This window comes from Platalea leucorodia (genome assembly GCF_965183815.1).
Source record: "Platalea leucorodia genome assembly, chromosome: 2".
In the NCBI taxonomy this organism is placed as follows: Eukaryota; Metazoa; Chordata; class Aves; order Pelecaniformes; family Threskiornithidae; genus Platalea; species Platalea leucorodia.
The window spans coordinates 81592242-81616779 of NC_138824.1; the positions used below are offsets into that span (position 1 = coordinate 81592242).

Here is a 24538-nt window from a genome sequence, read left to right on the forward strand (position 1 = left end):
TTACCTGCAAAAGCGGACGAAGTACTAGACATTCTTATTTTCATCAAAAACCAGTTTCCCTCAAAATGAAGGATATTGTTTTTAAGAGCTATCTGAAAATGACCTGCTATAATGCTGCTGGCAAAAATAGGATCTAATTTTGAAAAGTCCAGAAAATGAGAAAAATAACATTTTCCAGAAAGGCTCCTCTTGTTATAGTGATCTCTCATGTTTTGACCCTGCTGATGGGATGCCCATTGATTGCAGTCCCTAGTAAGTAGGGTTTAAAGAAGGGTCTCAGTCTTCACTATCGTTTCCTCCAAGCAAATCTCTATGCAGTGCTTCATTTCTCTTGTTAGCAGTTTCTCCAGGTACAGTTGAAAAGATCAGCTGAATTTTTACTGAATTCTGCGTAAACAAGTAAAAATTATTTAAATTCCTCATAAATTTGAGCTTTTAACAGGAAATAGTGCTTAGGTCACACAGTGTGAAGTTTGTGGGTTTTTGAAGTATTTTGACTCCTTGTTAAAATGTGTCCCCTCATTTTGCAAAAGTCACTCTAATTAAGCTGTTTTTATCTGTGGCAATGAAAATACTTCACTTGCAGTGATAAATGTTCTGCATTAGTGTAAACACCTCCTGCTTAAGGTCATTAACTGAGGATAATGGCTGCCATTTGGCTAAAGATGGAGTATCAGAAACAAATGGACCTGGCACTCTGGGAATCATTAATTGATAGCATTCTTCACCTACAAACCTGAAGACATTAAAAAATAGAATAAGCAGCACATCATCTTACTGATGCTTTGACAAGCAAGTTTCAACAATCAAACCCAAGTGTTTTCCTAGGTATTTGCTGCACTCTTTTGAAACAGTTCCTTTCTCAAAGAGAAAATGTCAACTGCCAAGTTGATGCAGAGGTAGAAACAATGAGATTGTGCAATTAAATGCAAAAGCTGTGCTATTACTCAAACCTTTAACCAGCAGAGAATGTTCCCCCAAATACCTGGCACAGCTGTTCTAGTTTTTCTTACACCCCTGGTTTATAGTTTGCAGCTTTTTAGAAAGCAGTCTGCTTCCAGGCTCACCCAGAGTGTCTGGCAAGGGGCCAGAGTCCTGACCACGTTGCCACAGCAGAAGTGAGAAGGGAGGGAAGCCCCATGTTTTATGGCAGACCATGGTGTGCTCCCCTGGCTGTGGAATATGTACGTTAAACCCCACATCCCAGAGGGGTTATTGGAACTCGTGTATGTTCAGATCTTCCAGTTGTGTTGGACTCCCGTATCATATTTTTGCAATAAAATAATTTAAGTGTTTATGCCCCCCACAAGTGAATTTTGAGGTTGTAGAGAGGAAAAGAGAGAGGTTGTAGAGAGCGACAGAGCCACATAGCAGTTTGCCAGATTTGCTGTATGGGAATAACCTTGCCAGAATCCAGAAGAAAATTTGGCAGTCTGCCTGTAAAGAGAGGCCAGACTGGTGACTCATCTGCAATAAGAGCAAACAACTGTAAAAAGCCTCTTCCAGCAAGAAGAGTAAGTGAAAGCCACTCTTTTCCCTTTGCCCGTACAAGGGAGACCCAGTAGCCTATCACTATAGCTGTGCTGCCCCATGGCAGTGGGAATCAACAGATTGCAGTGCATTACTTAGTTGCCATATAGACTATCCCCCTTACACAATGCAGAAAGGGACTACGTGGAGAGAAGGGAAATTAGAAAAGACGTGTAGAATTACTATATTAATCATGATATTATTGTATACTGTGTCTTTCTAGGAATTCATCTCTAGAGTACAATATGTAAGCATGCTTCTTCAGCGTTTCCATGTTGTGCCTTCTTGCTGAAGAACTGTTTTGAGTCCCCTGCCCTCAGATGTTAACTTTTTTTTTTTTTAACTTTTTTTCTTTCTTTCTTTTTGGTGGTTGTTTCAAATCTTCTGGGGGACCTTCTGCATTTTTCAGCACTGGCTTTGGAAGCTGAGCTTGGTTTGATCATGGGGTTGAATTTTCTGTCATTTACTGTTACTGATTAAAAAGATGTATGGTCATAGCCGCTAGAGAAGAGGTAAGAAAGAATGAACTGTAAAAGTGAAGAAGCATTCATTTTTATTTCTTGATTCTATTTTGTGCTCCAGGAATTATCGGATGGCTCTGATATTTCCTGGGAGAATGTGGCATCTTTCATTCCTTGTTCACTGGTTGATACTGAGCCTATGGTAATAGTTACCATGTTTTCGATGTGATAATAAATCAGTGGCATACAGAAATGAGTTAGAGACTTCTTCCTGCTAATTACTAGAAACGAGGCTTCTGCATCACAAGAAAATAACTTCTCAAGCAGTTTCAGCAGGGATCAGAGACAACAAGAGCACGTGGCCTTGGACTACTCCATCACTCTTGCAGATTGTTAGTTGAGTCAAAATTTGAGTGATGGTGACAAGACTTGCTGTATTTACAAGGACTGCTGTCATGCCACACTGATAACAGGAAATTATTCCAGGATCATCGTCACTGATGCCGGCACTAATTTCTCACAGGCAAAGCAACGTGAGTGAGTCTTCTCAGTATCCAAAACTAGTAAGACCACTTCTCAGGAGTTAGAATAAGATTCTGAAAATTTTAATTCAGATTTTACTGGAACAAATGGACCAAAACCTGGCCCAAAGGAGCCCAGTGTTTTTCAGCCAAAGCCAGAATTTCTTCTGTTGCTCATTATCATGGGTATAGAGTTAGGCAATGCCAGAAGCACTGTGTTTGTAACTGACCTGAGAATAAAACTACCTTGCTTCTGCAGCTGAAAATGGAAATCCTGTTGACTGTAAATATTTAATTTCTTACTAAAAATGGGTTGTTAGTCAAACTCCTCAAATGGAGAAGGAATTTTTTTCCAAGGGCTGAACACTTGATCACAGGGGAATTAATTGAATAATGTAGTAGGTAAAAGTCAGTTAGGTCCCAGAAGAAAATTAGGAATGTTTCTAGACTTCTAATCCATGAAGTCCCACAAAGTGTCTGATCTATTGAAGGCAAGCCTTGCACAGGATTTGTGTAGGGGATACGTTCAGGGGAAGCCTGCTGGCCTGCGGATGCCTTTTAGTAGTTCTAACCTGTGTTTTGAAGTGGACTAATATAGTGAGATGCCACTGCACTTGGAGAGCTCTCAGACTCTTTTTTGGCAAAGGTTGCATGTATATCTCTATCTAGTGGATCATAGAATCATAGAATACGAGGTTGGAAGGAACCTCAAGGATCATCTGGTCCAGCCTTTCTGGCACAATCTAGACAAGATGGCCCAGCACCATGTCCAGCTGATTCTTAAATGTGTTCAGCGTAGCGGAGTTAACCACTTCCCTGGGGAGATTATTCCAATGATTGACTGTTCTCATTGTGAAAAATTCACCTCTTGTGTCCAGTCAGAATCTCCCTGAGAGTGACTTGTACCCGTTACCCCTTGTCCTCGCGATGTGACTCCTTGTAAAAAGGGAGTCTCCATCTTCTTTCTAGCTTCCCTTTAAGTACTGGTCCATGGTGATGAGACCACCTCTAAGCCTCCTTTTCTCAAGGCTGAACAAACCCAGCTCTCAGCCTGTCCTCATACAGCAGGCTTCCCAGACCCTTGATCATCTTGGTGGCCCTTCTCTGGACCCCCTCCAGCCTGTCCACATCTTTTTTGTATAACGGGGACCAGAACTGTACACAGTATTCCAGATGTGGCCTGACAAGCGCTGAGTAGAGAGGGATAATGACTTCTTTATCTCTACTGGTGATGCCCTTTTTGATGCAACCCAGCATCCTATTGGCCTTCTTGGCCGCAGCAGCACACTGTTCACTCGTGTTGAGCTTCCTGTCCACCAGGACCCCCAGGTCCCTTTCCACGGAGCTGCTCTCCAGCCAGCTGGATCCCAGTCTGAGCTGCACTCCTGGATTATGTTTTCCCAGGTGCAAGACCTTACACTTGTCTTTGTTAAACTTCGTAAGGTTCTTGTTAGCCCACTCTTCCAGCCTATCCAGATCTTCCTGCTGGGTGGCTCTCCCTTCCAACGTGTCTACTTCCCCACTCAATTTGGTGTCATCTGCGAACTTCATCAGTCTACACTTGATCCCATTATCCAGATCACTTATGAAGATATTGAATAGTGTTGGGCCCAGTATCGATCCCTGGGGGACCCCACTTGTGCCGGGTTGCCAGTTTGAAAAAGAGCTATTTACCAGCACCCTTTGGGTATGGCCCATCAGCCAATTCCTCACCCACTGCACAGACCACTTGTCCAGGCCATAACACATCAATTTCTCCAGGAGGAGGCCGTGGGGAACCGTATCGAAAGCCTTCGAGAAGTCCAGGTAGACGATATCCACCACTTGCCCCATGTCAACTGAGCAGGTCACTTTATCATAGAGGGCCACCAGATTTGTCAGGCACAATCTGCCCTTGGTGAAGCCGTGTTGGCTTTTCCCAATCACGTGCTTCATTTGACTTGTGGTGGCCCCCAGGAGGATCTGTTCCATAACTTTCCTGGGGATTGAAGTAAGACTGATGGGCCTATAATTACCCAGATCCTCCCTTGAGCTCTTCTTGTAGATAGGGGTAACATTTGCCTTCCTCCAGTCCTCTGGGACGTCACCCGATCTCCATGACTTCTCGAAGATTATAGAGGTGGCCCCACAATGATATCAGCCAGCTCTCTCAGCACCCTCGGGTGGATGGCATCAGGGCCCATCAATTTGTAAGGGTCAAGCTCCTGTAATAATTCACATACTAACTCCTTCTTCACTGACGGTGGGTTTTTGTTCGCATCATCCTGGATTTTCATTCCCAATGCCTGGGATCATATATTATGCAAAAATTTTCCATTCAGTGTTTGAAGGAGGGGTCACTGGCTGGTCATTGGTTGGTGTCCGTTCATGCAAACAAGTTTGATTGACAGAAGTCATTGTGGAAGCACTACAAGGAATTTGTATGTACCCCGTGAGCCCTTCTCATCGCTCCAGTCTGACAGTGCGATAACTTTCAGTATGTGCAGTATGCATCAGTGATTCCTTATATGTACGTACATATGTATTATCTCGGGAACCATTATGGTTTGACTGTATTTCCATATTTTAGCGAATGGTATGCAAAGTCTTGCTGTATACATGGAGTTCCCAGTGTGTGAGAAACGGAGAATAACTGAAAAAGGAAATATAGGTTTTAACTTGAAATTGTGTGATATATCTTGTCATCATTTTTCCTTCCAGTCTCCTAAATCAGCTTTTATTAGTGCTGCAAAAAAGGCAAGATTGAAGTCCAATCCTGTCAAAGTGCGCTTCTCAGAAGAAGTAATTATCAATGGCCAGGTGTCGGTGAGTATTCAACTATTTAACCTCAGGAAGGACTGAGCATTTCATCCAAAGGTACGCCTCAGGGCTGGAAAGTGAGGGAATTATATGGTAGGAACACTGGTGATAGGCTTGCAAAGGGAAGGGTTCTTCTGTTTCTGAAGTTTTTGAAAGTTGTGTTTTTAAAGTCCATTGGGCCCATAATATTGTGAAAAATTTCTCCCCTCTTAAAATATAATCAAAATGCTAGTGAGTGCATTTTGTGGTGATAGCACATAGATGTCTGTCTTTATAGTCTTGATAATGTTTGCTTGGTTTTTTTTTTTTTTCGGAGCAATTTTGTAGTAGGAAAACCCATAAACTCAAGAGAAGTAGCATGTCAGGAAAACAGATTAACATTACCTTACAGACCTCTAAAATTTGTTTTATCTACTTGAACTTGTTGTTTCCGGCCCTCAGGCAAAGTCAGCCTCCCTTTGAGAGGCACTGAACTCCTCCTTAAACATGAACTCCCAGCTCATTTTCATAATTTGCCAGAACATCCTTCCACACTGATGTCTTTATCCAACTCTCTTCCAAACGTAAATTGATACTGCATTGTGTCAAAAGCAATTTCTGCTTTTTAAAAACAAAAAAAGCTTTGTTTCCCTTCCTTTTTCCTGTTTATTTTACTATCCTTGTTATGAATCGTCACAATTAAGTAGCAATATTATATGTTACTCTTCTTAAATGGTGACAGATATTAGCATTTAATATCCAGCTATAAAGAGAATGTAAAACATCTTGATTGTAATTCTTACCAATGAGTCTGCAGTGTCTGTTTTGTAGATTGAAGACATTAAATAGCTCAGTATATTCAGAGAAACAGCAATCTATTTTTCTGTTTTATTGAAAATGTTTCAACTTTAGAGGTAGCATTTATTTTCAGAGAGAGAGTATTTAGCAAAAGAAAATACTCCAAGGCAGACATAAAATGTATGTGAACAGTTATATTTTTCCAGGAAAGAGACCTATAGAGTGCAGCAGTAATGAGCATGGCTAGACACTTGCAGGGCATTGCTAATTCTGCTTTCAGTTTGAGCCAACACACTCCTTTTCGGTTGTTACCTTTCCATCTGAATGATGTCCTTCTTTATAGAACAATATTTAGATTTCCCTTGTTACATGTTGTAATCTGATTCACTAATTTGCTTGGCAGGAAACAGTTAAGGACAATTCACTTCTTTTCATGCCAAATGTTCTGAAGGTGTATCTTGAAAATGGACAAACCAAATCCTTCCGGTTTGACTGCAGCACTTCAATAAAGGTAGGCTAGATATACCTTCATATGCAATGCGAAGAATGCCAGTTAACTCTTTTTAAGACCTTCAGTAGTTGTAATTTACTTGGAATGCTTTAAGAACAAAATTACTAGTGTGTTCAGTTGGGGCCAGGCTCATAGTTCAGAAATCATGAGGTTTTGGTCCATTTTTCTGCTGCTGAAAACATATTGTTTTGTCAATGAAGAAAAAAGTAGAAGTGATCATTTTAACGTGCCTGGGGCGCAATTAAAATTGTGTAGTCCTATCATTTTGATATGCTGCCAAATACTAGCATGATTTGTCAGCAAAAGTCAGGAACTAAGAAGATTAAGATGTTGGTTGCTAATTGAATATCATCTAGCTTGTCATCCAGTGAACTTGGGATGGGATATGCTAGTGATAAATTGCTCATCTCCGTATAATGCCCTCTGTGCTTTCCGTAACACATTTCATGTAGAGAAATAAGGAGATGAAGCCCTGGCACACAACTGAGGCTGCTAGGGAGTGTCTGTGACACTGTTCCATGTAGGTTCCTAAACCAGAGGTGTTGTCGGTGTCTGTCTGTGAGTGCCGTGGAGTAGCGTAGTAAGCAGCACGACTAGCACTGTGGGGCATGCTGGTAGTCTCTCAAGCATTTTTGTTTGGGTGAGCTAGTTTTAACACAGATTGGTTACCAAATCTAGTTCACCGCATGGTAGTGTGCATGCTTGCGACACTGAGACAAGAGAGATGCATGGGTGGGAATGATCAGTGAAGGCGTGAAGGCTGGAGATGCAATTTTCAACTGCACTGCCAGCTTTTTCTGGCATTAAGGGATTGTAAAGCTATGCATATTTGAAGAAAGGCTGCTTTTCTGCTCACTGTGATTCAGCAGTACGCTCAATCAGTTAGAAAAGCAAGGAGAGTGATTTACTAAGGTAAACAAGAGGAACTTTACTCTAGTCTGAAGGCAAAACAAATGTTGAAGTTACACTTAAAAATGGGCTGCAGTATCTGTTTATAGCTCATATCTATACCTTAGGCATAAATTGAGTGCAGGTAATGGATCCAAGTCTCCACTCTGCAGCTATGGGATACTGAATTCCTTCAGTCCATTTGAGAATTTGCTTGGGTGAAGAATTAGGAGACATGCTTCATGTAGACAGTGAGGTCTCCATACCCTTCTAAGGCCCATGAGCCCACTTCCCAGTATTTTCTTTTATGAGCATAAAAACAACCAACCTGTTCGAGGATATTTTGCCTCTGAAGACCAGTCTTTGGCCATCCCATTACATTAGTTTTCAGTAGTTCTGTCATGAGTGTGTCATGTACTGTAAGACCATATATCTAATCTGAAGTCATTTGCATAGATACTCACGTGGGCTCGGCGACGTAGCTGTACTGATGGTGGAAGCCTGCTTTGACCTTAGTCATTCTGACTTCTTGTAGGAATAACTGCCTTTACATCTAATTCAGGCAATTATATATTCCATAGCCTGCACAGCTATATATTACATACTCTTGCACGTACGTGTGTGTGTATTCCTCATTGTGGACAGGTGGGTGTGGATTGCTGCTTCTTTTCCTAAACTGAGGTGAAGTAGACGTACCCCAGTTGAGTCAAGGCAAACACAGTTTTTTTCCACCCCTAGCAGTCCAGTAACTCACCACTTAACAACGAGGCTGCAACCAGTGCCTTACCTGCAGTCCTCGCTTTCCTTATTGCTGGGAGGTAGCACCTGGGCTGACTCTAAGTTATTGGATGAGAGGATAGGCTAGCAAAAAATTTGGTTCCTGTAATTCAGTGCCTATGTGCCTTAGCATCATATTTTAAAAGGTCCGAGACAGCTAGCGGAAAACAGTGCCATTATTTTATCCCCTCTTAAAAACTTACATTTAATATTATGTCTCTTCATGTTACTGTTATGCCCCTTGTCTTTGAGCATAGTTTAAGAGTATAAATAAAAGCAGATTTAATGTGTAAGCAATAAATTTCCCATTAGTCGGAATAGTATAATATTAACCTCCATTATTTAGAGTGGTTGCTTGCAATCCATTAATACCATCTTATATTCTTTACATTGTACAGAGTTGTCCCCATCCTTCTACATACATTTTTCATCCTTCCAACAATTTGGTGTTGATTTTCCATAAACACACTATAATTGATCAATTAATCTTCCTAAACTATGTTAAAACACTTGGATTACAATTCGTCATGATCTCCTTAGTAAGTCCTATCCATCTGGATACTTATGTGTATCTAAAAAATGTTGTGGATGGATAGAAATGTTTTAATCTTTTCAGCAACATAATGTGAAACTATTTTTAAATGATGGGTTATTATATATTTCTTTTTCCTACTACATTCACTAAAGCAGAAGATATATTGCCAGATGATATTAATAACTCTGCATATATTTACAAAGCGTTACATGAAAGTAAAGTAAGGATTGGTTGAATGGTTTTGTGAGGAGGTTTGTTTAGCTGTTATTTAAGAAACAATTGTTCTTGAATTGATTACCCTTAGACATAATCCAATGTGAAAAAAACCTAATAAATGTCTCTAAAAATGGGTATTATACTATAAATTAACACGGTCCCTGAATTTAGAGCTATTTCTCTGCACAGGTATCATCATCGTTGACTTTTCTGTCAGCATTTAAAACTCAAGACTGTCCATTAAACACAAGTACCAAGAAGTGGACTTAAAAAAAAAAAAAAAAAACCCTTGCCATAAGAACAATTAAATGCCATTCATTTAATTTTTTTGTTGAACATATACATTTGTTTTGTACTGCTGGGTGACCCTGCCCCAAAAGTAAGGTGAAGAGCGGCAAGACTGTCTCTCGTTTGCTGATGGAGAGGTTTTATTTCCAGGGAGACAGAGAGATATGATTTAAGGGCCCCACAAGCATAATTTGCATGTTAAATTGCACAGAAAGTTGTCCCTTCACAGCAGTCCCATGCATATATTGTTCACGTGCTTGTCTGACACCATCTCAGGCATGTTTGAATATAAAGGCAATGATTTTTCACTGGGTGAACGTGTGTGATGTCCTGTATACTTGTTCAGAACAGGCACGAAACACGACCGTCCTCCGGTTTAACATCTGGGCTTCCACCCTGTGCTGTGTACATGCATGGTGCGTGGCAGTGAAGAACTGGGTCCCAAGCGCTTCATGAATTTAAGCACATTTTATAAATCCTTTGTTAATTAGGATGTCATCTTAACACTCCAAGAAAAGCTTTCCATCAAGTGTATTGAACACTTCTCCCTGATGCTGGAACAGAGGGTTGAAGGATCTGGAACGAAACTCCTTTTGCTACATGAACAGGAGACTCTAACTCAGGTTTGTGTAATGATATGTGAAAACAGATGTTAATGACACTGATTAATCAGTAAATTATCCATCTTTTTAATTACTCAAGTGAGTTAACGGCAAGATTTATAGTTCAATATTTTTTCATATCGTATATGGCCCGGCTAATAAACGTTCTCAACAGCCGGAAAATCAATGGTAACAATTCTGAGAACCACAGTCTGCTCAAATTCCTTTAAAAACCTTATTTTGATCTTTGGTTCCTATCTGATTATACAGGTCTGTATCTGGGTCACAGGAAATAATACTCTTTCTGATGAAGCCAAGTTTGGCTTGTTTACGCGGTAATACATTATGTCACTTCAGTGATGATGAATTGTGACCCAGAAAATGCTGGTGTGACTTTCTTCCTTAGATCAGGGAGGTATGACTAGAGGTAAAGTTGCTTCACAGTTCCCAGCAGAGGACTCTGATTTTAGCTGCTTATCATTTTGCCAAACTGTTTATCCTGAAATTTTCCATGATATTTCTATGTTTCAGGAGAATATTAGTATTTTTTAAATTTCACCTACATTTACAAAAAAAGGAGAAATGAATTTTGAGGTGAGATGGGGAAAAAAAGTTTAAGTGCCCGAGTTCCCTTGATCATGTAACTAGAGGCTGTGTAATGGTATGGAGGAACTTCATTTACCAGTTAATGGTCTTTCTAGCATTTTCCAGCTTCTAAGCATTTAATTTTGCCATGTTAACATTCTTTTCTTGTGGATATAAGCTACCCAATGAATGCACAATATCCAGAAGTACTCAATACTGACTCTCCTGGCCTAGCTGTCTCTCTTTGAAGTAATTGGTAAAATTCCCATTGAAATCAGAAGGATCAGAATAAACCAACACAGTGAGCTTATGAAAATCCCATCCGGAGCTTTTATTTATACATACAGAGTATGCTTAGATACTTAGGAATGAGGTCAGAGACAACGTGAGATAAACACACATTTTGAAAATTGTTAGCGCAAGACAGACACTTCATTGGAGATTTTTAAAGTACAGTTTTATCAGTTAAAGATGGTGATTACAATGTACACTAACTCTCTAACTACATTAGCCTAATTGAATAAACTACATAAACTACATTAGTTCTCAGGGTTTCTTCTTTGAAGTTCCTGTAAAATCAGCAAGACTTTAATTTGCCATTATAATGTTGCTGCTGACCATGACTTACAATGGTGTTATTGGATTGTTACCCTTTCATCCAATTATTCAGTAGCTATGCAGTGGTCCGCCATGAATATACCCAGATTATGGTGTTATATGCCTAACAAAGTCTTGCTGACCAACAAGCAAAGTGGTCTTTTTCATTTTTTAATGTACTGGGAGAGATTTGTCTTGGTCAGCAGTCTAGGGGTAGGTCTCTTAATCCAGAACAACCCAGGAAAATTCAAAAGACCCAATTTTTCGCAAATTGCTAGTGGGTTAAAACAAGCAAGAGAAAGGGAGAATAATAGCTGCTAAACTGTACTTCACCTGTGTTCTCAGTCAGTCTAAGAAATAAAATGTGACCTCTCCCCAAAAACCTTCTAGCCGGTCTCATTTATGAGTATTTTGGTCCTGCTGAAGCACAGCTCAGTTTGTATTTCACTTGGATGGGTTTCATAAAGGTCTGTTTTCTCTGTGCTTTCACTCTGGTTCTGAATGAGTGACTTCTGTTGCTCTGAGGATGAGTTGTATTGGGCAGTCATGCCTGTATGAGTCTAAAAGTCTTTCCACAAGATGATATATATGATGTTCTTCTGTGAAGAACTTAATAAGGAGCCCGTGGCAAAGCTCTTTGCTGGATAGAATTATTTTTCTTGCTACCATGTGGTTCTGCAACAGGGTCACGGTGCCCGAGACTACAGACTATGTCGCACGACCAGGGTTGTCAAGCTCTGATATGATTATTGCACTGTCCTAGGTGACCCAGAGGCCAAGCTCACATAAGATGAGATGTCTTTTCAGGATTAGCTTTGTCCCAAAGGATCCCATTGATCTTTTAAGAAGAGATCCAGTTGCTTTTGAATATCTCTATGTACAGGTAAGTGAAAGCACGACCAGTATTAGCATAAAGGAGAATAAAAAGATAGTTGCACTCAGTGTATATATAGATTTATGTCTTCACATAGAAAAGCGTGGCTGCAGTAAATCCTGGTTTTCACTTCTGCTGCATAAAGCCAATTAATCCACTTGGGGAATGTGCAAATCTTTATCATCTGCAAAGTCCCCTTCCTTCATAAGTCTCTCCAAACAGTAATGCTGTGATATCTTTCCAAAATATATTTGGCTTTAGAAAAGAGTGAAGCTGAAGTAATTGCTAATACTTACTTCTGGTACTGAAATATCAGACAGAAGTGATGTCTGAAAAGGAACTTCCAGTAAAATGGATGAGAAAAAATATGTACAAGCACTGTTGTTCTCCTGGGTGTCTCACCAGTTAGAATCCTGCTATCTTGAGTCCAGATACACTGATACCATCCCAATGCTCTTTGTGAAAGAGGATTACTGTTCTCCCCAGGAAGGATGAAGAGAGCTTAGAAGTGCCCATACCCTGGTAAGCATCTGACACCTGAGAGCAACAGTCCTACCTTCAGCGTGGTCCTGCTTCTGAGTTCAGGGTTACTCTTCAGGCAATGTTAATTTAAAAAAAAAAAAAAAAAAAAAAAACCAAACAAAAAAACCAAACCAAACCAAAAAAACCCAAACTATAACTTATTTTTAGTGCAAGATTTTTGAACTTGATGCTCCCTCTACTGGTTCTTTGGCAGAGCTGTAACGATGTGGTTCAGGAAAGATTTGGACCAGAACTGAAATATGACATTGCCCTGCGGCTAGCTGCATTACAAATGTATATTGCAACTGTGACCACCAAGCAAACTCAGAAAATCTCCCTCAAATATATCGAGTAAGTTGAGAATATGGTGTGTTCTTTAAAAGTGAAACATTAGGAATAACTCGTAGATTCTTTAAGATTGTTCCTTTAATATTTCTATATGTATGCACCAATTTTAGGTTCATTCTTTGTCATTGAAATTGATTCAGGTGTGTTAAGAGCTGTATGGACTACACCTTTTGGTCATCTATGTAGGCATGTGAAATAGCCTAGAACTGTAAATAAGATTAAGTCACTCATTTTCAATGTTTTAATGGTCAGATCTAAGTTTATATGGTCTGAATCGTAGGGTTTTAGTAGAGATTATTATAGTAAGATTTGGATGATTTCTTGGTACAGAAGATTGTAGGGTCTTAGATTCCACCTGAAAGATTTCTTAGATACAGAAGTATCCCAGTAGGCATCTGTTTTATGTTAGACAAGATGTATTTGTAACTACAAAGAAAAAGAAAATTTCCATAGTGCAACTGTGTGTGCATCTGCTTGGATTTAAAAGAAAAAACAAACCACAAACTTTTGTTGGTTTTGCTTAGTTTGCTTGCAGAATGCAAATACTAACTGTTGCACACTCAATTTTGTAGTTTATCCACCTGAGGATCATGTTATATTGTATTATATTAATGAATCAGCAGAAATAATTACTTAGAAGTGAAGAGTCAATCTTCTATCAAAAGGGGTGCTTCAAGCAGAAAAGAAAGTCTGGTAACAGGAGGGGAACTGGTTGTTGGGGAGCGGGGGGGGACAGACACCAAAATACAGGTGACAAAGACAATGGTTGATTGCTTTGCATATTCCAGAAAAACCCTAGAAAATAAAATTAAATCTGACATTATGTTGTTAAATCTTCTGCAATTTTAATTCTATAATGGTACTTGCCTAGGTAATTAAGTGGTGTTTAACAACATAGCATAGATTTTAAATATAAAGAAATTAAATTTCTTTTCTGAAAGGCATGATGGAAGAGATAGAAGGGATAGAAGAAAGATTATGTATCATTTCAAAGCATCTTTTTCGTAAGTAATATGTAGTTTGAATATAGAAAATAATGTGTTATTGCAAAACTCTGAACTTGATCAACTCCCCTGTTTTCAGGCATTTATTCGCTTGGCATCATAGTCACCAGTCTTTAGATAAATAATCATCACAGGAATGTGAAATTAAATATATGCGTTTTATTGCAGAAAAGAATGGGGATTAGAGACTTTTCTTCCATCTGCTGTGCTGCAAAGCATGAAAGAAAAGAACATAAAGAAAGCACTTTCACACCTTGTCAAAGCAAATCAAAACCTAGTTCCTCCGGGTAAAAAGGTATTATATTTGCATCTTAATAGAAAATATGTTTTAAAGAACAGAAAGGGTGGTGTGCATGGGAAACGTTTAAAATTAATCCTTCGGAGAAACACCTAGCCATTATATTTTCAGAGAATATAGACAATTTAACTTCTGATGCTCAGTACAACATAGCCAAGAGCAATTAAAAATAATTAATTACACCCCAACTAAACTATCTTCTTACCTTGAGAATGCCAGAAAACTGGTTATTAATGCTTCATGTATGATAAAGATACATATTTTTTAATTCATTTAGTGCTTTCTATTAATGGCAGACTTGTTACAAAAGTTATTGTTCTCTCTCTGTTGCTCTGATCTGAACCACATTAACCTATGGGCCTGACATAAATGCTGCTTTTCAGGATTGTTTTCTGTTACGCTGTAGATGGTGCTCCTTACAGTAACTGACCCTCCTTGCAATTGTAAAATGCTTTTCTTAGCACTAAGGTTGAGCTTCAGCTGGAAAAAACATGTAGAAGACAACGTCTCTGAGAAATGGCTTTGTTACACACGTACAGCTGAGGCTTGTTTTGGACACCATAATAATGTTTCTTTATGCAAGACATCTAGTCTCTCTTTGTAGTCAATGGAGAGAAACAGGCACTTCTAGGGAGCGATTCATCCCATCCCACATTAGGAATCAAAAATAGGTCAGATGACTTGTGTCCTAGAAATGCCTATTTCTCTCCATGGACTATAAAAAGAACCTAAGAGTGACTAGTTGAGACATAAAATGAGTTGAATCCTGCTTCATGACACTTTGTTTCTGAACAGAAAAACCCCAAAACACCTGGTGCCTGAGCTAAGGGTCATTGGGATCAACAGAAATCCTGCTCGGAGGTTTTAGATCACATCATGACTGCGAATGTAGCTCTGTGTTTGACCTGCGGTGCTCAGGAAGAAAGGCCACCTTTTTGACTGAAGCATTGCATGTCTCCTATACTGCTGAAGCTAAAGCTTAATAATGCCAGTTGCTTATTGTTTATCCTGGTAGTGTAAATTTGGGTTTATTTTGGAAGCCATCGCTGCTGCAGGCCTTGCAGGTGATGACAGTGGCATACAGTATCGGTTCTTGGTTAGAAGGGAGGTTGCAACAGTCCCTTCCTGCAGCAAGCAGACTTCATTGGTTTTGCTTCATTCTTTTCCATTGGAGCTTTGGAAATATGTTGCGTGCCCACCTGCTTTTTTAGCAGGTAGGTCTCAGAAACAAAGCATCTGAGCTCATCGTCACCTTCTGTCTCACTTGCAGGTACTAACACAGGAACTGATTTCTTTCTGGGGTCTTCTGTCCCTCCACATGAAGGGAAGCCTGTCATTCTCGGGGTTCTCCTGGTTTTTACAACCCCTGTGTATTTCCCCACTAACTGAACATCTGGTGAAGGGAAGGGGAAGGCACTCCCACTAGTTGCTCTGCTCCGAATTAATTTCCTCCTTGGTGTCTACAAAAACCTTAGAACAGGGGCTCTTAAAATGCTGTTCAAGACCAAATAAGATTGAATTAGAAATCTAGTGGCTGAAATGAGAATAGCAAATGAGATGAGCTTGTTTTATCTTATCTTTTAAAAGTCCAGATATAAGTATTTCCACCACAGAGGTATAAGGTTTGCACGCAGACTGTTTGGGTGAAATGAACTGTTTCTTGTTTCCATTCAGTTTCATAAAATATTTCCAAGTTGTTTCTTTTTAAGTAGGTAGTTCAAGCTCAGAGGAGAAAAAGGAGATCAATTATAACGTGTATTGCATGATATGATCCTATGTATTGGTGTACTGTATTTGGCTTTCAGATCTATTCCCTACTAAATATAGTGGAAGAGTTTTATTTAAAAAAATGGGAAATGCAGTAATGAGGTGGAATAATGTGCCATATGCCACAAGTACCTAGCAAAATGTGATACACAGAGCTGACAAAAGCAAATTCTTTATTCTCTTTCTCTGTATAGGTACAAAAATGTTTAAGAACTGGTGGTGATTATGAATGGAAAGCTGCTGTCTAGCCTTGAAATCCCTCAATGAACAGATGTTTAATTTGAGTAGTGTAACATTTTCCCTTCATTGGAGCAGTTACGATGTTCTTGCAGTGCTCTGATCTGCCCATACCCAAGTCCTCAGTGCATTTTAACTAAACAAGCAAGACCTTAATTTTAAGAATGATACTGTTTCTCCTCATCTGAAACTCAAGCATCTAATGATTTAGTTTCAGGCTCTGAAGAGCTGTTACTGCAGTCCATTCTCCTTAGACTACACAAATACATTTTCTTTCTGAATTTGGTAATGTGATGATTTCCACCACTACCTCTTACCCCTGTTTCTCCTTCCTCAGCTATCTGCTCTGCAAGCCAAGGTGCATTATCTAAAGTTCCTCAGTGATCTACGATTATATGGAGGTCGTGTTTTCAAGGCAACATTAGTGGTAATATTTCTCTTGAAATAGTCTCTCTCTTCTCTTGATTTTTTATCCAAATATCTTTTTGCAAAAGATGGACCATATAATTTTTTTTAGCAGTTTAGGTTCTATTCATACACCTAAAAAATAATTGTGAAATTGAACCTAATCACTTTTTTTTCTCTTAACCGTGAATATAACATCCCTGTTATAATTTGAATTTTTACTGAGGATTTAGACATAGGTTAGCACCCTTTTGGCAAATAGCACCATCCAATTAACTATAGAATACTAATATTATTAGTCAGGAAAACTCTTGATGACAAAGTTGGTTTTTTTTAACAGAAGCAGATTCCATCCATCCATCTCTCTGTCCATCTTACTGTCCGTTTAAAAACTACAGTACAGTCAATATCCAGGAGCAGATTCCTTTACTTCCCATTTTTAATTATGAATCAAGTATGCTCTTCTATATCATGTCTTCTTAGAAAAACATAATAATCTTCAATGTAGAAATGCCATGCAAATGTAGCTCCATGAAAATGAAAGAAGGCAGTGGCAGTTTCTGTCACTATGCAGTACCTACCATGTCTCTTACTTTTGCTTTTTTTCTGTTAAAGCAGGGAGAAAAGCGTTCGGAAGTGACACTGTTAGTAGGGCCGCGGTACGGAATCAGTCATGTGATAAACACCAAAACAAACCTGGTGGCTCTTCTGGCAGACTTCAGCCATGTGAACAGGATTGAGATGTTTACAGAAGATGAAAGCAGTGTTAGAGTTGAGCTGCATGTCTTAGATGTAAAAGTAAGTTTGTTGTTGATTTATATTGGTATATCTTTAGATAACGATTTTGTGTTTATTTGAGTATTTGATCAAGCTATACTGACCTGAACGTTTTCATGCCAATAATATTCTGAGGGCGTGTTTTTAGCTTTTTTGTGGTCAGAGTGCATGTAGCGTATGGCTTGGGCATTTGAGGCACTTACAATGTACCAGACTGTGCTTTGCAGCACTTGTATTCTATTCTGATTTTTCTCTTGACTGACCCCAGGCAACTCACTTTGTTGTTGTCTTCCTTGATTTCCATGGTGAGAAGAGGTGATGATGAAACTGGCCTTCTTTTGAAGCTCTTTGAGCCCCTAGAAGCTCCTTCTAGTGTAACAGACAATATTATTACCATTAGATAATCGCCAGCTGCATCAGACCAGTGTCCCCTGTAATCCAGTGGTTTATCTGCAAAGTTCACTGCAAGTAATGGCGTAGTGATTACCAATGAAATAAACTGTAAAAAAGCAAGGTTTTTTTTCTTAGCCCTTATAAATCCAGTTAAGTATTTTACCTTACATAATATATTCATAGATGCTCTTCATCTACCTATAGTCATTTAATTTCTCTTGAATCCCGCTTAGCACTGTGTCTGTGGCATCTAGTGGCAATGAGCGTAGTTTTGTATGTTACATTGTCCTAGTTCTTCTTGGTGTGTTTTCTGTTTGGTTTTGAAGTGAAAGAGCATTAATCAGTATAATCAGAGATTGAAGGAAGAGTTCTCATTATACTTGAAACTTAAATATTCTATGAAAATAAATAGAGCCTAACAGTTCTTTTTGCTTACCCAGCTATATACAAAAAACATACACAAGGAATATTTTACTAAGCTTTTGCTTTGCACGCTTAATGTTTATTGACCTGGAACTGTTTTCCCTGTATTTAAGTTAATGAAAAAAATATTGCTGTAAATTAATCTAGATGCTCTTTGACAGCAGCTTAAGAGAAATGTACAGGTTGGTGAACACAGCATCTCTTTCACCTTACTTAGCAATGATAACACTTGAGCATCTCAGGCTACTTTACCTGCATTACTGTGCTAAGCTTGTAGACCTCTTGTGAGAAAGCTGTTATCCCCTTTTTGCAGATGGAGAAAGTAATATAGAAATTAAATCCTTCCCATCTGCTTGTATGTAAAATGCAGCACTGTATGCCATAGTATTAAATATCACCATGATACTGTATTGTTTTATATTATACTGCTGTAACCGTTGTATTGCAATCCATGTATATCCCCATCTCCTTGCATTTTGACACATGCAGTCTTAAACCCAGAGAGACTGGCCTAACATTAAAATCACAAATCTAGGAGGCTCAGGGTGGAATTTGACAAAAAATTGCCTCTCTGTGGGGAACAAGTAGGGGTTGTCACTGTGTCCTGTGTAAGAGATGCATAGGTAGTTACTCTCAACTGATGTTTTCATGCCTTGGCTTACCCTAAGGTAGCAGGTTCATATATCCAGATTCTGAATATGTCATATATACCAATATTTTGTTAATGAATAAATCTGAGCAACCTGATCTAGTTGTAGATGTCCCTGCCAATTGCAGGGGGGATGGACTAGATGACCTTTAAAGGTCCCTTCCATCCCAAAGCATTTTGTGATTCTGTGATAAACAGTTTGGATTTTTATTTCATTTTTGGTCCTTTTTAATGTCTTCTCAAGCATGTATCACTTGGCAGAAGCAGGCAATAAAAGTTTAGCTGTCACAGGACTGTTCAGCAGATGAACAGTAGTTCGCAGCACTGTTTTCAGCAATCTGAGATTTCTGTGGAGATCATCCATTTCTGTCAACTACTGCAGAAAACTTGAGATCAACATAGCATTTCAAATGTTAGTTTTTAGTAGTCACTCAAAATAAGAGAGATTAATTAGCCCATTGTAGCTTTAATAATTTATAGTTAACTTTCATAGCTATAGTTGAATTCTTTGAAAGAAGCATGTATTGAATAGAACCTCCAACTGTAGCACAAAATACTTTAAAGAAAAAAATGACATACATTTTTCCCTGTTGCTGAAAACTGTTCATACAACATTCAGGGCACCCAGGGTATTTTGGCCTAAGATGCTGCAGCACAGGCATTTAAAAAATTATCATCAGACCTGTTGTGGGTTTGGTAGTGAGCTATGATCATCAGTTATGTTTTGGCCACAGCCTCCATCAGAATCGGTTGTCTTTTAACTAGTAAGGGCTTGAGTAAGATGGAGAGCCATCCTTGTTGCATGCAATGTTCCTCCTGGAACAAATGATGCAGGTCCCTGCGTCTGTCTTCTGACAGTGAGTTCTGCATGCTAAATTGTGATAAATTGTCACAAATCTCCACATAGCTATGAGTCACTACAAACTGTGAGTGATAAGATGGGTTGTCTGTGGTGTTAATTTCTATCTACGTATCGTGGTGAGGGCTTCATTTTTATTTCCTCTCTAGGAGTTGTAGAGGCTAACCACCTTAAAAAAAAAAATTGAGAAGAGCAGCTTTTGTTGTTAAAAGCTACAGAGACACGAACAAAAGTTTTAGGCAAAGAAGTTTATATATTGTGGCAAAAGAAAAGGGAATTAAAGAAAGTGTGTTTCACATAGATGTCTCAGGTCAGATGCTCGCTAGCCTGGCAGTCATAGTTTTTCAAAGCTCTGAGGTCTTTCATTTTACTGTTAGGTCTGACTTTTTTTTCTAAATGCTTCGAGTTTATTTTCTTTGTTGATCTCCCTTCTGAGGATCTTTCTTCTCTTTGTCTTTGTTTATCTGCTTATTTTTTTCATCACTTGTCTTTTCAGTAATGCCAGGCCACAAACACTGAAATCTTTTAAGCTGTCATTGTAATATTCACTGTCACTGCCGTGTAATGATAGCTTTAACCTCACTACTGTATTTTCTGAACCTGAATTTTCCCTGACCCTGTTTGCTTCCTGTGTTTTGCTTCTTTACATTTGCTTAGGGCACCTCATTTTCTGAGAACCTGCAGATTCCCATACTACTGCAGGACTCCAGCACCTTATGTACCAGGTTCTTAGCCCTTCGCAGTTTCAGAGTAACAGTAAACAGTTCTTTGGCAAGAATAATATATCTATGCAAGAAAAAGATGGAACAAGAGTCTTAAAATGGTTAGCTTCATTCAGAAAGAGAGCAAAATCAGCTGTTAAAATGTTCAGTTGGACTTCTGCCTTACTGCAACTCCAGTCTTTTCTAAATGTTTGATACTGTTTTATATTGTTAGTGAGGAAAATAAGTTCTTGTGTGTATTTTTCAATGTGGTGTTTGTGATGTAATTCCTTTTGCTTCCACGTAGTAGTATTGTCAGCGGGTAAACAGATTGAGGAAGAACAGCCTTAACCAAGACTTGGTTGTATTCTTCTTAGCCTATTACTCTACTGATGGAGTCGTCAGATGCAATGAATCTTGCTTGCCTAACAGCTGGATACTATAGACTGCTGGTTGACTCAAGGCGCTCAATATTTAACATGGCCAACAAGAAAAACACAGGGAGCCGAGAAACAGGTATTCATTGCACAGTATGTTAACAATGGTCCAATGTATATAGCAGAAGCCAGCTTAAGCCAGTGCACCTCCAGATAAATACAAGGCTATGCCAAATGAGATCTGATTGCTGGCTCAGACCTAGCACCACAGTGTAGCAGTTCAGCTTTATAATCTTCTCATATTCAGCCTATGATAGCATCTTAATGGTAAAATAAAGCAGATGATGAGTGTCTTTCATACTGTAGTGAAACAGATGCATGCTCCCTGTGAGTGTTATTATTTTATATGCATGTATCTTTTGTAAGAATACATACGGTGTTGGAGAAACCAGCTGGGGATTTGGTTTTGTGTTACTATTCCTGGAACAGCGTTTGTACCTAGCTGAGGTTTAGTTTTGTACTAAAGTACCAAACTAACACTTAAAGTTTAGGTCATTGAATCAACAGGTATTTAACTTAGAGCACAGGTGAATTTGAAAGTGCTTTTCTGAAGTGTTTGATGGCCCCACTGTCCTATTCAGAGTGTTTGTTGCTCAGCATTAACAAGTTATTATTTAAAAATTACCTGATTTTGCTCTTTGGTTTCACAATGTTGGTTTTATTTCACCGTGCTATAGGAGCTGAAAATAGAGGGAAGCATAATCTCCTTGCTTCTGAGTGGAATTGTATACCAAAAACTACCACTTTCCTGGCTGAAGGAGATCAAGAGACTCAAATGTCCTTTGCTGATCCAAAACAGAAGGCTCTAGATGTTTCTGAAAGTCTGTTATGTCAAAAAGAACACAGACATCTGTACATAGAAAATACTTTTAATTCAGGTGGATTTGATCAGCATCTGGCCAAGCAAAGTGACCCCACTGAAGCAGAAGAAAGCAGAAATTTTAATCAGCCTTCACTGCTGTCACTCTCAGGTTTGGAATCTAGCAAGAAAGCACAGGATTCCCCCAGGGGAGCAAAAGTTTCCTTTATATTTGGAGATCACAACTTGGATGGTATCAATCCCCAGACTCTTGGCTACGAAAGGCTTTTGGATGAAAGTCCAGAAGTACTAGAAAAACAAAGAGCCATTTATATTAGTAATGCCAATGACATTAAAGGCCTGGAGTTGTCACCAGATGCTGAAAGCATTCAATTTGCTACAAATTCTGTTTACGCAACGATAAATGATGGTAAAATATTTGGAGCTGCGGAAGGGATAGAAGAGCCTTTGCTGCATGATATTTGTTATGCAGAAAACACAGATGATGCCGAAGATGAAGATGAAGTAAGCTGTGAAGAAGACATTATGGTAGGAGAAATCAATAGGCCTGCTCTTCTCAGCCTTTCTGGTTCTAGTGATGACATTATTGATTTGACTTCACTTCCACCTCCGGAAGGTGATGATAACGAAGATGATTTCCTATTGCATACCTTAAACATGGCCATTGCTGCTCCTCCACCTGGCTTCAGGGACAGTTCAGATGAGGAAGACTCTCAGAATCAAGCAACGCAGCCTAGAGACAACAAGGAGCAAGCCAGTAATCTAGGCAATGATGACATTCCAGTGTCACTTATCGATGCTGTCCCTACTAATACGGAGGGGAAGTGTGAGAAGGGGCTAGATGATGCTGTAGTCTCTACACTTCAAGCACTAGAAGCTTTGGCTGCCTCAGAGGAACAGCAAACGAATGACAATTCAGGTTCTTTCACCATAGTTACATTTATTCATTGAAAATCATTCCATTTCATCCATTTAGCTTTGGAAATACTCCATTTCATGAGGGTTGGGGTTTTTTTGCTTTTCCTTTTTTTTTTTTTGCCATCATTTTGCATACATCATATTCCATATTATTTAATGGAACTACCATTATGTTACTAAACTACCTGTCCTGGGAACTGTGCAATAAAGTCAGAGTATTCTTACCAAGCATATTTTTGTCTCTAACACACCCCCTTTGCTTGTCACTTCCCAGGTGCTTCAGCTGCTGTCATTTAATTGACTCTTATTTTTTGTGGCTTGCAGGTGTAGCTATCCTGCGAGCATATAGCCCTGAATCATCTTCAGATTCTGGCAATGAAACAAATTCTTCTGAAATGACTGAAAGCTCTGAACTAGCCGCGGCACAGAAACAGTCAGAAAACACTGCACGTATGTTTTTGACCACAAGTGAAGGCTACCAACCCCTTGTAGAAGAGCAGACTGAATTTCCCATCGCTAAGAATCAGGCTGGAGGGCCAGGCATGAAGCCCTCACTGGCTGGTCGTCAGGCTGCAGAGCTACAGTCAAAAGTTGTGCCTTCAAAGCAGATTCTTCATTCGGATAACATGGAAATGGAGCCAGAGACCATGGAAACAAAATCTGTCACTGATTATTTTAGCAAATTGCATATGGGATCTTTGGTATATTCTTGCACTAGTAAAAGGAAAAATAAGATGACAGACAGCAAAGTAAAAGCACCCTCTGATGGCAATGCTACTGTGAAAAAGCAACAGGGAACTAAAAAAGCAGAGACTGATGAAGATCTAAAAGCTAAATTTGGAACTCTTTCAGCAAGAGACAGTCAACGCCTAAGCACTTTTAATGTGGAGAGAACTGCCTTTCGCCAAAGATGGTACGGTGCCGATGATGGGGCAGCAGATAAGCCAAGCCCAGAAACAGTGAACGGGAAGACTTTTCCAAGAGTTCCTGTCCTTGGTAAAACAGAAACTGACGGTAAGGATGAAGTGGATCCTGAGGTGGATCAGGATGATACCTCGGGGCTTAGCCAAGGTGAAAACTTTCTGTCAGATATGACTCCCGTGTCTTCAGCCAAAGACCTAAATGATGCAGAAGATACTGATTTATCTGCAGATGACCATCCTTCAAAGCTTCCAGAAGCTGAGCAGAGTGTGGCTAGACTTTGTGAATATCACTTGGCTAAGCGCATGTCATCTCTGCAAAGTGAAGGCCATTTCTCACTGCAAAGCTCTCAGTGCTCTTCAGTGGATGCAGGATGCAGCACAGGCAGTAGCACATGTGCTACCCCCGTTGAATCTCCTCTTTGTACCTCTGATGCTAAGCACATTATCTCTGACCCATCAATGAAGGGCATTGCCTATATTCCAGCAGATGAAAGAGCTGCCATTCTTCCAAACCATGGAACGACATACAAGGACCTGCACCAGCAGCCCGAAGCCGTGTGTCACAGAATGACAGTGCCTGTCGTGCATTCAGCAATTAATGCTGAACCACTGTTCGGCACTTTGAGAGAAGGGTGTCATCGGATCCCCAAGATAAAAGAAACTACAGGTACAGCAGTAATAAAGCGTTTCTTATGTTTGTTTTTAAAGCTATGTTAAGGTTGAGGACTAGGTGTAATGTTTGCATTACCTTTACCTGAAACTACATTGTCAAGCTGTAGCAGACAGTGGGATTAGACCTTCGGTTTATCTATTCAATTTACTTGTACATGTTGAGAGGTTCTTATGAGCTGCTTACAGAGATAAATTTTTTTTTTTTAAAACCTCTCATTACAGTTTAAAATATTTGGGGGGACATTAATGGAGAGGCCTCTCTTCCACTCTTTGGAAGCCTTTTCAAAATCCATAGTCACTTGAGTTCCAGGACACTCGTTAGATTATGAGATGACTTCAGAAGGTATATTAATGAAGGAGAGGAAAAACTGTGATTCATTTATTATGTATCTTATATGCTATTTTAGCAGATTGTCAAAAATAT

General features: G+C 39.3%; 1 protein-coding gene across 1 annotated transcript in view; it reads left to right on the top strand.

Annotated features, from left to right (window-relative positions):
* FRMPD4 (FERM and PDZ domain containing 4) overlaps positions 1-24538 on the top strand; it is a gene marked incomplete at both ends in the record, with an annotated part of 304338 nt that overhangs the window by 277676 nt on the left and 2124 nt on the right. The window contains 11 exons of the mRNA XM_082335427.1: positions 5213-5317; positions 6492-6599; positions 9795-9926; positions 11851-11970; positions 12698-12834; positions 14004-14130; positions 16475-16564; positions 17158-17340; positions 20722-20860; positions 21459-22520; positions 22844-24109. Coding sequence (XP_082191553.1) covers positions 5213-5317; positions 6492-6599; positions 9795-9926; positions 11851-11970; positions 12698-12834; positions 14004-14130; positions 16475-16564; positions 17158-17340; positions 20722-20860; positions 21459-22520; positions 22844-24109 — 3469 coding nt within the window. The remainder of the gene's footprint in view (positions 1-5212; positions 5318-6491; positions 6600-9794; positions 9927-11850; positions 11971-12697; positions 12835-14003; positions 14131-16474; positions 16565-17157; positions 17341-20721; positions 20861-21458; positions 22521-22843; positions 24110-24538) is intronic.